At 36.7% G+C, this 14,550-nt stretch overlaps 1 protein-coding gene across 1 annotated transcript in view; it reads right to left on the bottom strand.

Annotated features, from left to right (window-relative positions):
- Thsd7b (thrombospondin type 1 domain containing 7B) overlaps positions 1 to 14,550 on the bottom strand; it is a 718,705-nt gene that overhangs the window by 37,775 nt on the left and 666,380 nt on the right. The window contains exon 19 of the mRNA XM_010606147.2: positions 11,045 to 11,162. Coding sequence (XP_010604449.1) covers positions 11,045 to 11,162 — 118 coding nt within the window. The remainder of the gene's footprint in view (positions 1 to 11,044; positions 11,163 to 14,550) is intronic.

Here is a 14,550-nt window from a genome sequence, read left to right as displayed (position 1 = left end):
TCTACTCCACTCTCTAGCTTCTTGTCCTCTTGCCATAAGAAATAATTATTTGGTACAGTAAATAAGTTTGAATTATTAACTATCACACTGTGTTGAATCCAGGATACCACAACATTCAAATTTTATATAGATACCAAAAGTGAAGGTTACTGTCTTGACCTTGAAATCTTAAAGATAAAATCTTAGAATAAAATCCTTGTAGTACTTTGGGGATAAAAATATTATTTTTTCATTGTGGGCTAGAACTGACAGACAATGTACATCTATGTGGGACACACAAAAGACAGGCTGGATTATATAGTATAGAAAAATATTATAAAGCCATATACACTGAATTAAAAAATTAAGATAGGAAAATATCATAGTCTAGAATTAATAATACTCAAAGTCTTATTGGTTAAATAACAATTATGAATAATTCATGATATGCTAAATTTAAATTCTACATTCCACCAAACTGATGAAAATTCAATAGACAAAGAATATGATTAATCCATATGTTAAGCTCTTCTAGTACAAGCTTTGATCTATGAAATCTCTTTTAAAAAGACCCCTACTGGAAGCTTAGAATCAGTTTCTCTCTCACCTGAAATAAATTGGATTCAAACTGTTCTGACCTTGAAATCTTCAACACAATTAGAAAGTATATGACAACCTTCAGGTGTACATTAAAGAGGCAATTCAGGAAACTGGACAATGAAGAGCTGATTTCAAAATTTCCCCTTAGATCAATGTACTTCTGAAAGTTGAATGGTGAAGTAGGCTTACTCGGTTTTGCCCAACAGCCTAGTAATTCACAAACAGAGTTAACTGTGTCAGCTTCTATCTTTGATAATGAAGTCAGCCCAGAGCTACAGGTGCTGAAGTCTGACTCCCATGTAATGCTCATAATGCACTCTCCCCCTCTCATGTAACTATAAACCATTTATCTTTTCTGTGCTCTCTGTCCCATTGCCACAGCCAGCTGGGGGAAAGAGTGGCTCAGAAAAAAGGTGCCTGCAGACTCACTGCTTCAAAGGGACAAGCTACAGATGTTTCCAACAATAGTCTCCAGCCTTTTCAGTTCCAGAATTTAGTCTGTTTTAAGAAATAAATTAATCTGTACCATACATTTCTGCTTTGGATAACTGCCATTTGTTTATTGTTTTCTGGTTGTGCATGTGAGGATTTTTTATTGAGTTTATTGGTACATTTTAGATATACAGTACAGTTACATTCATTATTGGGATCTTGTACCTTTACATGACAGGTCTTGGTTCTCATTTTTTCCCCTTGTCCCTGCCCACCCTCCACCCCTCCTCCCCTCCCCATTTACAACCACTTTGTTTCCATCTTTTCATTTTCTCACATTTTTTCTTTTCCCTTCATACTCTTCTCCAACCCATCCCACCTTCCCTACACCTTTAGCCCTTTTCTTCCTATTTCACATTATCAATTATCTCATTAGGATCTTATGTACTATTATAGTTTTTCACACCAGAGAAACTACTCGGTATTTACACATGTGTGACTTATTTATTTCACTGAGGAGTATATCCTCAATATGTACCCATTCTCCTATGAAGGAATCTAATTTCTCATTCTTTAAGGCTGAGCAGTCCATTTTGTAGAAAAACCACATCTTCTTTATCCAGTTTCCAACAGATGGGCAAATGGGCTGTTCCAAGTTTTATGTGCTGCTATAAACATAGGTGCACATATATATCACTGTGATATGATTCTTTTAATTCTTTTGGAAAGATACCCAGCAGAGGGATGGCTGGGTCAAATGGAACCTCCAGTCCAAGCTCTTTGAGGTATCTCCATATTGATTTCAACAGTGGTTGCACCAGTCTGCACTTCCATCAACAATGGAGAAGGGTTCCTTTCTCCCCACAACCCCGCCAACATTTGTTATTGGTTGATTTCTTGATAGCAGCCATTCTTTGTGGAGTGAGGTGGAATCTCAGTGTTGTTTTCTTCTGCATCTCTCAAATGACCAGTGATGTGGAACATTTTTTCATATATTTACTTGCTGCTTTTACTTCTTTGTCTGAGAAATATCTGTTCATTTCAGATGCCCATTTTTGAATTGGGTCTTTATATTTGAGGGGCTGATTGTTTTGAGTTCTTTATATATTCTAGATAATAGTCCTTTGTCTGAGGAACAGGTGATAAAAATGTTTTACCACACTGTACGTTGTCTCTTAGTTCTGTTGATGGTTTCTTTTGCAGTGCAGAAGCTTTTTAATAAGATGAGACTCCAGTTGTTGATTCTTTCTGCTAGTTCCCATGCTACTGAGGATTTGTTCATAAAGTCTTTTCCTATGCCACTGTCTTCAAGAGTTCTGCCTTATTTTCCAGCAAGTTTAGTGTTTCTGTTTTAATATTTAGATCTTTCATCCACTTGGATTTTAATTTAGTGCATGGTAAAAGATAAGGGTGTAGTTTTAATCTTTGGCAGGTTGAGATCCAGTTTTTCCAGCACCATTTATTAAAGAGGCCATCCTTCCTCCAGTGGGGACAGTCAGCTCCTTTCTCAAAGATGAGGTAGCTGAGTACATCTGGAGTTGTTTTTGTGTCTTCCAGTCTGTTCCACTGATCCTCAGGTCTGTTTCTTTGCCAGTACGATGCTGTTTTTATCACAGTGACTTTGTAGTATAGTTTCAAATTGGGAATTGTTACACCTGCTGCCATGCGTCAGTTGCCTAGTGTTGTGCATGTGAGGATTCAGGTGTGGTTTAAATACAAAATTTTTGAAAACTTTAGTATCACCACCAAAGTGATAACCAGAGAAGAGTGGTGAAGATTGGAGAAGGAAGCCTGGAATGGGGGAAAAGTGCAGGGCTGGGGGTGTTATAATACCACAATGTCTGGTAGCAAAGTCTTAAGGGTTAAAAAAGCGAAGGGTAGAGCTGGGGATTTAGCTCATGTTCCACCACCTGCTGTGCAAGCACAAGGACATGAGTTTGATCCCCGGTACCAAAAAAAAAAAAAAAAAAAAAAAAAAAAAGCGAAGGGTCATGCATCCTACTGCTCTTTTTACTGCTCAGTTTACTTGCTTTTAAAAATCAGGACCAGTCACATATAAATATATTTAGAAAAATACTCTCTCTCTTTTTTTTTTTTTTGCCTGTAGGTCCTAACATAGAAGCTATAATTTTAAGGTATTCAAAAATGCTTTGTGAGATTAAACATGGAAGAGCCTAAGAAAGAAAACACTAGCTGCAAAAGTTATTAAACTCAAGCAATGTCACCGCCTCAGTGGCCTTCCTTCCCTCACCCCTCATTCTCCTACAACATACTTGTAATATTGTACAAGTTTGAGTCAGAATACCACATATTTGATTTTGTGTGCTTTACTTGTTTATTTGCTCTCTCTATATTTTTATTACCATTCAAGCTTCCCCTAGAATATTAGTTTTAAAGGACTAAGATCTTATCTTTTCCATGCACAGTACACTCTAATTGATTCCCAAACTGTCATTTTCAATAATGAAAGAGAATACCACTAGATGCTAGGATAACAGGCAAAAACTTTTAAGACTTTATTGAAGGAAAAATGGAATAACTAAATACATATGCATTTAGATTGCTAGAAGGTGTATCACATATCAAGACTATGGAATATTTTTAAAATATATTTTAAAATCTAAATTAAGAGAATCAAGACATCCAGAGGTTACAAAAGGATTTCCAAAAGTTACTCCATTTGTCCCTTAAACACTAGCTACAGGTAACTGACAATTGTTCTCACAATTCTCATAACTGTTCTCATTGGCCATTTACAGGCCAATGGATATTATTTAGATGATTTCTTAAACCTTTATGGAACTTGATTTCTTCTAGGAGTTAATATTCCTTATTTAGTCCCTCTGTGTCTCAGTTCACACAAGGTCTTTTCTTACAAAATCTTTGATTGTTTTTATATATTCTGAGGATTTGAGAAAGCTAAATTTAAGCTTAAACTATAATTGTCTAGCCATCGCCACCATTTGGATTCATATTTGGAAGAGTTTCTTTGTTTGTTTGTAGTACACAAACATGGTCTGATGAGTCCACAAGCCTATTAGACCAGCTTAAAAAACTAAAGTGACATTTTGGTACCAAGCATATGATTTGGGGTTTTATTTGTAAAGGTGGTGTGTTAGAATAACATGGCCATCTTTCATGTTTCAGTAACTTGGCACAGTGGCAGAATTAAAGCTTTCATAAAAAAGTAATAATATACACATTTTCTCTCTCCTTGCATTATATTTATTATTGGGGGATGGGAACTAAGATTTATGGATTTAGGCAGAGAAAGGGGAAAACTATCATTGGCAGGGTTCTGGCTGCCCTTAGGCTCATAATTCAGCATATAACTTCTTTTTCTTTGGCCTCTATCTTTATTGGTCCAGAATTGCCTGACTAAGGACAGTTGTTAACTGAAATTTTTTAAATGTGGCAAACATTATGCTTCCTCAGAACTGAGGAAATCCATTCATGAAGAATTCAAAGAGGGGTGATGGCCCTTTAGAATGATAGATATTACAACTGATTCAATTCATGCATGACAGGATTCAGAGGAGGCCTGATGGAGACAATGCTGAGATGCTCTATGCAGAGACACAGAGCAATAGCATAGGAAAGATCCTGCAGGTACTTGAGGGCTATGATCACAGGACAGACTTCATCTTTCCTCTGCATTTTTCTGGAGCCCTTACCCTTGAGGTGTACAATGTTTGTGGCTGTGGAACAAGTAAATGCTCTGATGACAGGCATCATGAATGTAACACCTCTCATTTGCATTAGTCATTAGTGAATTCATCAACGAATGTTTACTCCTCATTTACTATCTGTTCTCTGTTGACCAGACAGTAAACTATATGAAATTAGGAAATTGCTTTTCTTTTTCTCACTGTTGCATCCCCCAAATATAAAACTAACTATATCTGGAATTTACATATTTGTTTAATGGGTTAGGAAAAGAATTGATGGCATAGTAAATCAATAGGAAAATATTTTATTGCATTTTCACTTTTAAAATATCAGTCGTGGTTCTGGTGTACAGATATTGCATATAATTCTTTCAATTTGAAATTCTTTCCTTGCCCTAACTTGCTTGGTGCCTTGCCATATACAAGGATTTCTCTTTAGGTTTAAACTCCAAATTTCTGACATTTATCTCATAATAAACTGTAGCCCTTTCAAGAACATGGTTTCAACATAAACCACTCTGAGATCTCCTGTTATGATCTTGTGTTCTTTCCTGTAACATGTGCATTGCTCTTACTTTAGCTAAGTGGCTAGAGTGCAGCCTCTTCCATTTGCCTAGCTTCTGAGTATTGATCAATTTTGTCATCCCTTGTCACTGATCATTACTTGCATACTGCAGTCATGAGACCTTTTGGCAGTGATTGCTCTTGGTTCACAAAAGATTCGTACTCCTTTCTCCCCAACACTGTTGCTGAGAAGTGGCTGGCCAGCAAAGACTACACTTCATTCCCTGCCTGATTGCAAAGAGATAGGATATAAGCTAAATTTTGCCTAATAAAATACAGAATGGATATATGCTGCCACTCTGGCCCATAACAAACCCCGGAGAACCAATTGATATCAAAACAATCACAATTTAGTGATGTTAAAATGGCATGAAACTCTATCAACTTATGCCCTTGATAGATTTTTTGCCATTTTCTCATATTTATTTATTTCTTTCTGTTCTTTCCATTCCCCTGCCCTTCCTACTTCCACTTCCCCTTTGAACCTATTTTTCCTATTTGACATAATCTATTACACACTTTGATCCTGATTTACACTTACAATTTCTCACAACAGAGAAACTATTCCATATTTACATGTGTGTCCTATTTATTTCACTTAAGAATATGGCCTCACTGTGGATCCATAGCTATAAATGTCTCCAGTTTTCTTTCTTTATGACTGAGTAGTACTCCATTTTATCAAAAAAAATTCTTTATCCAGTCACCAGTTGACGGTAATTTTGCTGTTTCCAAGTTTTAGCTATTAAAAACTCTGCTACTATAAACATGGGTGTGCATATATTGCTGTGCATATATTCTTTTAATTCTTTGGGGAAGATACCCAGCATAGCAGCAGGGGAATACCTGCATCAAATGGGACCTCTAATCCTACTTTTTTGAGGTGTCTCCATACTTATTTTCACAGTGGTTGTCCTAGTCTATGCTCCCACTAACAGTGAAGATCCTTTATCCCCAAAACACCACCAGCATTTGTTATTGGTTGATTTCTTTGTAGCAGCCATTCTTTCTGGAGTGAGGTAGAATCTCAGCATTGTTTTCATTTGCATCTCTTAAATGACCAGTGAAGTTGAAATTTTTTTCTTCAGTTTATTCGCTGTATCTACTTCTTTGTCTGAGAAATGTTGGTTTAGTTCAGATGCCCATTTTAAGATTAGGCCTTTAAATTTGGGAAGTCTGATCTTTTTATTTAAGTTCTTTATATACTTTAGATAGTAGACCTTTATCTAAGGAACAGCTGGAAAAAATTTTCCCACATTTTGGGTTGTCTCTTCACTTTGCTGGTGGTTTCCCTTGCTTTACAGATCTTTTTAATAAGATGAGATCCCACTGGTTGATATTTGTGCTAGTTCACGTGCAACTGAGGTTTGGTACATGAAATATTTTACTATGCCAATATATTAAATAGTTCTACCTAATCTTTCTTCCAGTCAGTTTAGTATTTCTGTTTTAATGTTTAGCTCTTTAATCCATTTTGATTTTAGTTGACTGTATAGTGAGAGATTCAGGTCTAGTTTTAATCTAGAAACCCAATTTTTCCAGCATTATGTATTAAAGAGAATATCTTTCCTCCAGTGAGGGTATTTGGCTTCTTTCAAAGAGGAGTTGGCTGCCAGGCATGGTGATGCATGCCTGTAATCCCCGCACTTGGGAGTCTGAGGCAGGAGGGTCACTGTGAGTTTGAGACCAGCCTGGGCTACATAGTGAGATAGTGAGTTCCAGGTCAGCCTCAACTACATAGTGAGATCCAGTCTTAAAAAACAAAACAACAACAACAACAACAAAAACAGAGGTGGCCGAGTATGTCTGGAGTTGCTTCTGTATCTTCTAATCTGTTCCACTGATACTCAGGTCTGCTTCTTCACCAGTATCATGCTGTCTTTATTACATTAGCTTTGTAGTATAGTTTCAAATCGGGGATTGTGATACCCACTACCTTGTCTTTCTTGCCTAGAACTGATTGTGCTATTCTAGGTCTCTTCTTGTTCCAAATGAATTTTTGCATTGTTTTCTCAAGGTCTGTGAAGTATGCTGCTGGGATTTCCATTGGCATTGCATTGAATCTATACAGCAATTTTGGAAGCATGGACATTTTCACTATGTTGATACTTTCCACCCAGGAGTAAGGGATGTCTTTCCATTTTTTAATTAATTTTAGTGGTACATAAAAGGTATACAATATAATGACATTCATCATTGTAAATTTTCACCTTTACATAATCCATCTTGGTTTTTATTTAATCCCCATTCCCCTGCCCTTCCTTCAACCCCTACACCAGTTCCTCTCTACAAAGAATCTGTTTCCATTTTTTAATTTTTTCTTGTATTAATTCCATTCCCTTATTTCTTTCTCCCTACCCCTCCCAGTTCCGCTCCACTTTGCACCTTTTCTTCCTAGTTCACATTATCTATTATACCACTTAATCCTTATTTAGACTTTGTTTGTCACACCAGAGAAACTATTTGGTATTTACTTGTGTGTCCTATTTATTTCACTTAAGAGTATAGCGTCCATGTGCATTTATTTAGCTATAAATGTCTCTAGTTTCTCATTATTTATGGCTGAATAATACTCCATTTTATATATTTAAACACACACACACACATTTTCTTTATCCAGTCTCCTTTTGATGGGCAACTGGGCTACTTCCAGGTTTTAGCTATCACAAATTGTGCTGCTATGAACATATATATCACTGTGATATAATTATTTTAATTCTTTGGGGAAGATACCCAGCAGGGTGACAGCTGGGTCAAATGGGACTTCCAATCATAGTTCTTTGACGTGTCTCCATACTGACTTCCACAGTGGTTGCACCAGTCTGCACTCCCACCAGCAGTGGATCAGGGTTCCTCTTTCCCCACACCCCTGCCACCATTTGCTACTGGTTTATATCATCATAGCAGTGATTCATTCTGGTGTGAAGTAGAATCTCAGCGTTGCTTTCATTTGCATCTCTCGAATGACCAGTGATGTTGAACATTTTTTCACATTTATTTCCTGTTTCTACTTCTTTGAGAAATATCTGTTCATTTCAGATGATCATTTTTAAATTGTGTCTTTAAATTTGGGAGGTATGAAATTTTCAAGTACTTTATATATTCTAGATAGTATTCCTTTGTCTGAGGAAGAGCAGGTGAAATTTTTCCCCTACATTTTTGATTGTTTCTTCACTCTGCTGGTGGTTTCCCTTGCTATAAAGATTTTTTTAATAAGGTGAGATCCCACTGGTTGTTTCTTTGTGCTAGTTCACGTGCAACTGAGGTTTGATACATGAAATATTTTCCTATGCCAATGTCTATGCTGAATCTTTCTTCCAGTTAGTTTAGAGTATCTGTTTTAATGTTTAGATCATTAATCCATTTTTTTAGCTTAATGATAGGGAGAGATACAGGTCTAGTTTTAATCTTTGGCAAGTAGAAACCCAGTTTTTCCAGCACCATTTATTAAAGAGGCTATCTTTCCTCCAGTGAGGGTATTTGGCTTCTTTGTCAAAGAGAAGATGGCTGAGTGTATCTGGAGCTGTTTCTGTATCTTCTAATCTGTTCCACTAATACTCAGGTCATTTTATTTGCCAATACCATGCTTTCTTTATCACAGTAGCTTTTTAGTACAGTTTCAAATTGGGGATTATGACACCCACTACCTTGCCTTTGTTGTCTAGAATTGCTTGTGCTATCTAGGTCTTTTCTTGTTTCAAATGAATTGTTGCATTGTTTTCTCAAGGTCTGTGAAGAATGCTGTTGGATTTTTCAACTGGGATTGCTTTGAATTTATACAGCAGGGTTTTTTTGTTGTTGTTATTTTTTTCCTCGTTGAGTTCATTGGTACATTTTAGGTATGGTACAGTTACTTTCATCATTGGGATCTTGTACCTTTACATGACAGGTCTTGGCTCTCATTTTTTCCCTTGTGCCTGCCCTCCCTTCACCCCCTTCTCCCCTCCCCATTTACAAACATTTTATATAGCAGTTTTGGAAATATGGCTATTTTCACTAGGTTTTTTTCTTCCTATCCAGGAGCAAGGGATGTCTTTCCATTTTCTGATATCATCTTCAATCTTTTTTTTCAGAGTGCTTTAGATTACAGAGTAGAGGTCTTTGATTTCTCTTTTTAGTTGATCCTAGGTGTTTCTTTCTTTTTGGATGCTACTGTGAAAGGAGTCATTTCTTCAGTTTCTCCCTCAGTGAGTCTATTGTTTGTGTACAGGAAGACTATTGCTTTTTCTGTGTTGACCTTGTGTCCAGCTACCTTACTGAATTTGGTTATGAATTCCAGAAGACTTTTGGTGGAATTCTTTGGGTCTTCTACATAGAGTATCATGTCATCTGAAAATAATGACAATTTAACTTCTTCATTTCCTATCTTTATTCCTCTTATTTCTTTCCTTGTCTTAATGCTGTAGCTAATGTTTCCAGGACTATACTGAAGAGCAGTGGTGATAGTGTTCCTCTTTGTCTTGTTCCTAATTGCAGTGTGAAGGATATAAGATTTTGATCACTTAGTATGATACTGGCTGTTGGTTTTTCATAGATAGCTTTTATCAGATTGAGGTAAAGACCATTTATTCCAATCCAGGGTTTTTTATTATGAATGCATGTTGGATTTTTTTCAAATGCTTTTCCTTTATCTATTGAGATGATCATATAGATTGTGTCCTTGGCTCTATTAATATAGTGTATACAATTATGGATTTGCATATGTTCAGCCATCCCTGCATCCCTGGGATGAATCTGACTTGGTCAGGGTGTATGATCTTGTTATGATCTTCTGCATTCTGTTTGCCAGCATCTTATTGAGAATTTTTTTGTCTATGTTCATTATGGAGATTGGCCCATAATTCTCTTTTTGAATCGGGTCTTTTTCTGCTTTGGGGACCAACGTGATGCTTGCTTCTAGGAGTGAATTTGAGAGTATTGCTTCCCTTTCAATTTCACTGAAGAGTTTAAACAGTAGTGGCAATAATTCTTCTCTAATGTTTTGTACAATTCAACAGTGAAGTCATCAGGATCCAGGCTTTCATTATTTGGTAAGTTTTTAATTACATTTTCAATTATGTTGGTTGATATTGGGTTGTTTGGATTTTTTAGGTCTTCTCCATTCAACTTTGGTAATTAATATGCATACAGAAATCTGTTCATTTCTTCTGTGTCTTGCATCTTACTGGCATTTGGTTCTCGAAGTAGGTGCTGACGGTCACCTGGATTTCTGCTGAGTCTGCTGTAATTTCACCATTTTCATTTTTAATTGTATAGATTTGGGCATATTCTTTCTTTTTTGATAAGGCCCAGTAAGGGTTTGTCTATTTTGTTTATTCTTTTGAAGAACAAATTCTTTGCATCATTGATTTTTTTGTATCATTCTCTTAGTCTCAATTGACATTGATAGACTTTTAAATGTAGAAATGATCCCTTTATTTACATAGAAAGCAAATCTCTATTATGTTAATCCATTGTGTTTTGGAGATAGGATTGACACAGGAGACAGTTTTACTAATATAATATACATTTCCTCCAAAACCACAAAGACTGACATATTTTTAAACTGTGGAGTTGAGGATCTTCAAATTGAATATTGTGCCACAAGTCTTGCAGACTCATTAAGTCTGCCTTTGTTTTAGTATCTGCCTGTCCCTACTGGACTGACAGGAAGCCAGGATCTGTCTTTTTTCTCCTCCAGGTCAGCCTCATGTTTCCTTCAGCTGGCCACCATGCTTAACCCTTTTATCAAGTTATCAAATATTGAAAAATATGTAAAAGCCCAACTAGTTTGAAGGATTAAGTATAGGGAAACCAAATACCTCCTTGTCCACAGGTCTGTGAACACTTTGTCCACTCCGTCCACCCTGAAAGCTGACAGTTGACCACACATTCTACCAGGCAGGGGATGCTCATTCTCTTAGGCTTCTCCAAATTACCCTGAAAATGGAAATGACATATGACTGCATTGGAGAAATCATATCACTATCAAATCAAACTATTATTCTTCCATAGGGAAAAAAACTCTTAATCTGCAATAAATAGCCTTTACATATTTTAGCAATGACAAAGGAATCCTTTCCTAGATAAATTAGTGGTAATCATAAAAAATAGCTTTCCTTATTTCACAAATAAAATTTTGCTTGTTCAAGCTCTTTTGTATAAAACCCTAAATTTTAGAATGGACCTGTCATTGTATTGGGGAAGTAGAATGCCATGTGACACAGAGATCTGTCTTGTTGCCTAGCCAATGAGGAAGACATCTCAAGACTAAACCCAGGGACCCTGTATGGGACAAAGGTATACACATATGGCCCTGAATGAACAGCCAGTGAGGTTAAAATGTAAGCAAAATAGGAATAAAAATAAAATCAACTACCCATTTGAAGCCCATAAAGAAGACCAACTGGACTGACAATATAATCATGGTCCTAGTTGTGGGAAAAGTTGGTGATATAGTTCATTTTCTTCTTATTCTCTCTGAAATTAGAATCTACAAAAAATATATGCAATTTTCTAATGGCCAAGGTAGAAGAGGCCTTAGTGAAAGAATAAATCTCCTAAGAAACACAGAAAGAATAATGAAATAGTGTGCTATAAGAATCACACACATTCTTTGTATGTTTAATTAGGAAAACTTTGACATTCCTCACCTGTTAAATAATAGTAATACATCTACATCAAGATAAAATTGATTATTATATTTACTGGATATATACTACCTAAAAAGTGAACCTGACACAGATTTTCTATTAAAGAATAGCTTTTAACTTTCTTATTATCAAAAGATTAATTAGCCATCTCTCCAGCACCAGGAAGATAGCCTGGGCCCCATCCACCGTGGGAAGGATAAGCCATGCCCTCTCCTGCCAAGAGCCGACATTGCTGCAGCACCAGGAAGGTAGGTTTATGGACGCCCCTGAACCCCCATAATTCCCCTACCCTCCCATGGGCACTCTCAGACCTCCTGATTGTGCCAGTCTTTGGACCCACTCTGCAGAGGCAGAGGTGGTCATAAAGGGTTTATTTCTGAGTTCCCAACTTTGAACATCTTTAAAGAAAGGGTGTGGGAAACCTGTAGTAGAACTGTGTGGAGTTCAACCATTCAGAAGCTTGGGGAACTCAATCTGGGCCAGAGGTCAGTCTGTGTCATGGGGTTTAGCCATCAGCTAACTGAGATCAGAGGTCTTGTGTCCTAGCTATGTCTGAGCTCCCATGCTAAATAGTAAATATACTATACCAATATGCAGTTTCTGGACATGTTCTGGACTGCTGCTTGATTTCAATTTAATTCAAATGGTTTAAGGGTGATAGACTAGTGAGTACCACAGGTGGTCAGTTTCCAAGTTGTGCTTGATCATAATGTGTTGCTGATTGTATCAGTTGGGATAAAGGATTGTGGGTGATTTGATGAGCTGTTTTCTCTGATGTTATGAAGATGAGAATGTCTGTGGGTCGTTAGAGACCCAGAAGCTAGGGGACAAGTATATCAGGAAGATTTGGGTGATATCCCAGAGATTAAACCAAGGACAGCCCAACAACAAAAATAAAAATGAGAAAACACTTAAGGAAGACACAGAGACAGACTTCCAGTTCACCAATGGCAAACAGTAGAGCAAATGAGGATGAAAAGGCCAATAGTGAACCACCAGTATACCCTGAAGTCAATGCACAGGAAGTAACAAAACAGATCAATCAGGCCCTAGAAAAATTCAAAACAGAAATAATTTCCCAGATATCCATAGAGATGGTGAGCAAAATGAAAGTTGTGATTCGAGACTCTAGAACAGAAACTGACAAAAAAAATAGATGAGCTCAGGACCATGATAGAAGCCATGAAGGCCCAGCACAAGAAAGAAATGGAAACAGTAAATGCCCAACATAGGAAAGAAATGGAATCCATAAAACAGATTCAAAAAGATATCCAGGAGATTAAACACTCTATTGAAAGTGTACCCAACAGAATAAAAGAATGGGAAGATAGGATCTCAGATACAGAAGATAAGACTGCAGTCAGTGACTGTGAAAAGAGGCCTCTTAAAAACAGTAGGGAACCAAGAGAAATCAATCCAACAACTCCTAGATGATGCAAAGAAGAATAACATAAGACTGTTAGGAATCCATGAAGTACTAGGAGAAAATGCAAATGACTTAAAAAAGCTGTTCACAGAATGACAGAAAACTTCCCAAACGGGAAGAATTTGACATTCAGGTAAGTGAGGCATATAGAACCCCAACGAGCCACACAAAAAACAAAATCTACACCTACACATATAATAATGAAGATCCCAGAAACCCAACAGAAGAACAAAATATGACAAGCAGTAAGAGAAAAGAAACAAATCACGTGCAAAGGAAAGCCCATCAGAATCACAGCAGACTTTTCAACACAATCCCTTAGGGCAAGGAGAGCCTGGAGTGAGATATTTCAAGTACTAAAAGAGAACAACCTGCAACCTAGAGTGATGTATCCTGCAAAACTCTTTCAAAATGGATGGGAAAATAAGATACTTCCACAACAAAGAACACCTGAGAAACTACATGAATACCAAACCAGCACTACAAGCAATTCTAAATAAGTTCCTAGAAAAAGACAATGAAGGCAACAACACCATGAGGCCCAACAGAGCAAATCAAATAGGCAAGGCAAGAAACTAAAAGGAGAAGGTGAAAAAGTAAAAAGAGTCAACAAAAGGCCAATAACAGGACAATAATAAGTCAGTACATATCAGTTATAACCATCAATGTCAATGGCCTCAACTCACCTTCAAGAGAAATAGACTGGCCAAATGGAATAAGAAGCAAAATCCAACAATATGTTGTATACAAGAAAACCACCTAGTGCAAAAAGAAGCCCATAGACTGAAAGTGAAAGGATGGAAAACAACTCTCCACGTGACAGGAGCCCAGAAAAAATCAGGGGTAGCAATCTTATTTGCAGACAAAGTAAATTTCAAACCAAAACTGATTCTAGTATTATTGATGTAGAACAGTACTGTATCATACCTCTGTGAATGTAAAATATCTTGTACCTGCTTTATGATATGTAGTAGTGACTGTGCTTTATCAGAGCTATATTTATTGATATTACTCTAGAATGTTCTCTTTCCAGATGATGAATAAGATGCTAATAAAAAAAAAATGGTGCCAGGTGCCACAATAGCAACAGAACTTTGTTGTTTTCTGGGTATTATTTTCTTTGTTTTTTTGTTTTTGTTTTTTTAATGGAATGTGCTGAATGTCTATAATTTTGTTCAGATGACTGCAGAACCTGGAAAAGCTGTTGCTGCTATTGATGCATAACATACTGCTATTATTGGTCTTTTTA

The sequence above is a fragment of the Fukomys damarensis genome, unplaced genomic scaffold (genome assembly GCF_012274545.1).
Source record: "Fukomys damarensis isolate Sample0158 unplaced genomic scaffold, DMR_v1.0_HiC HiC_scaffold_29, whole genome shotgun sequence".
NCBI lineage: Eukaryota > Metazoa > Chordata > Mammalia > Rodentia > Bathyergidae > Fukomys > Fukomys damarensis.
The sequence above is the reverse complement of the archived record's forward strand: the minus strand, read 5'-3'. Positions and strand labels throughout refer to the sequence as shown.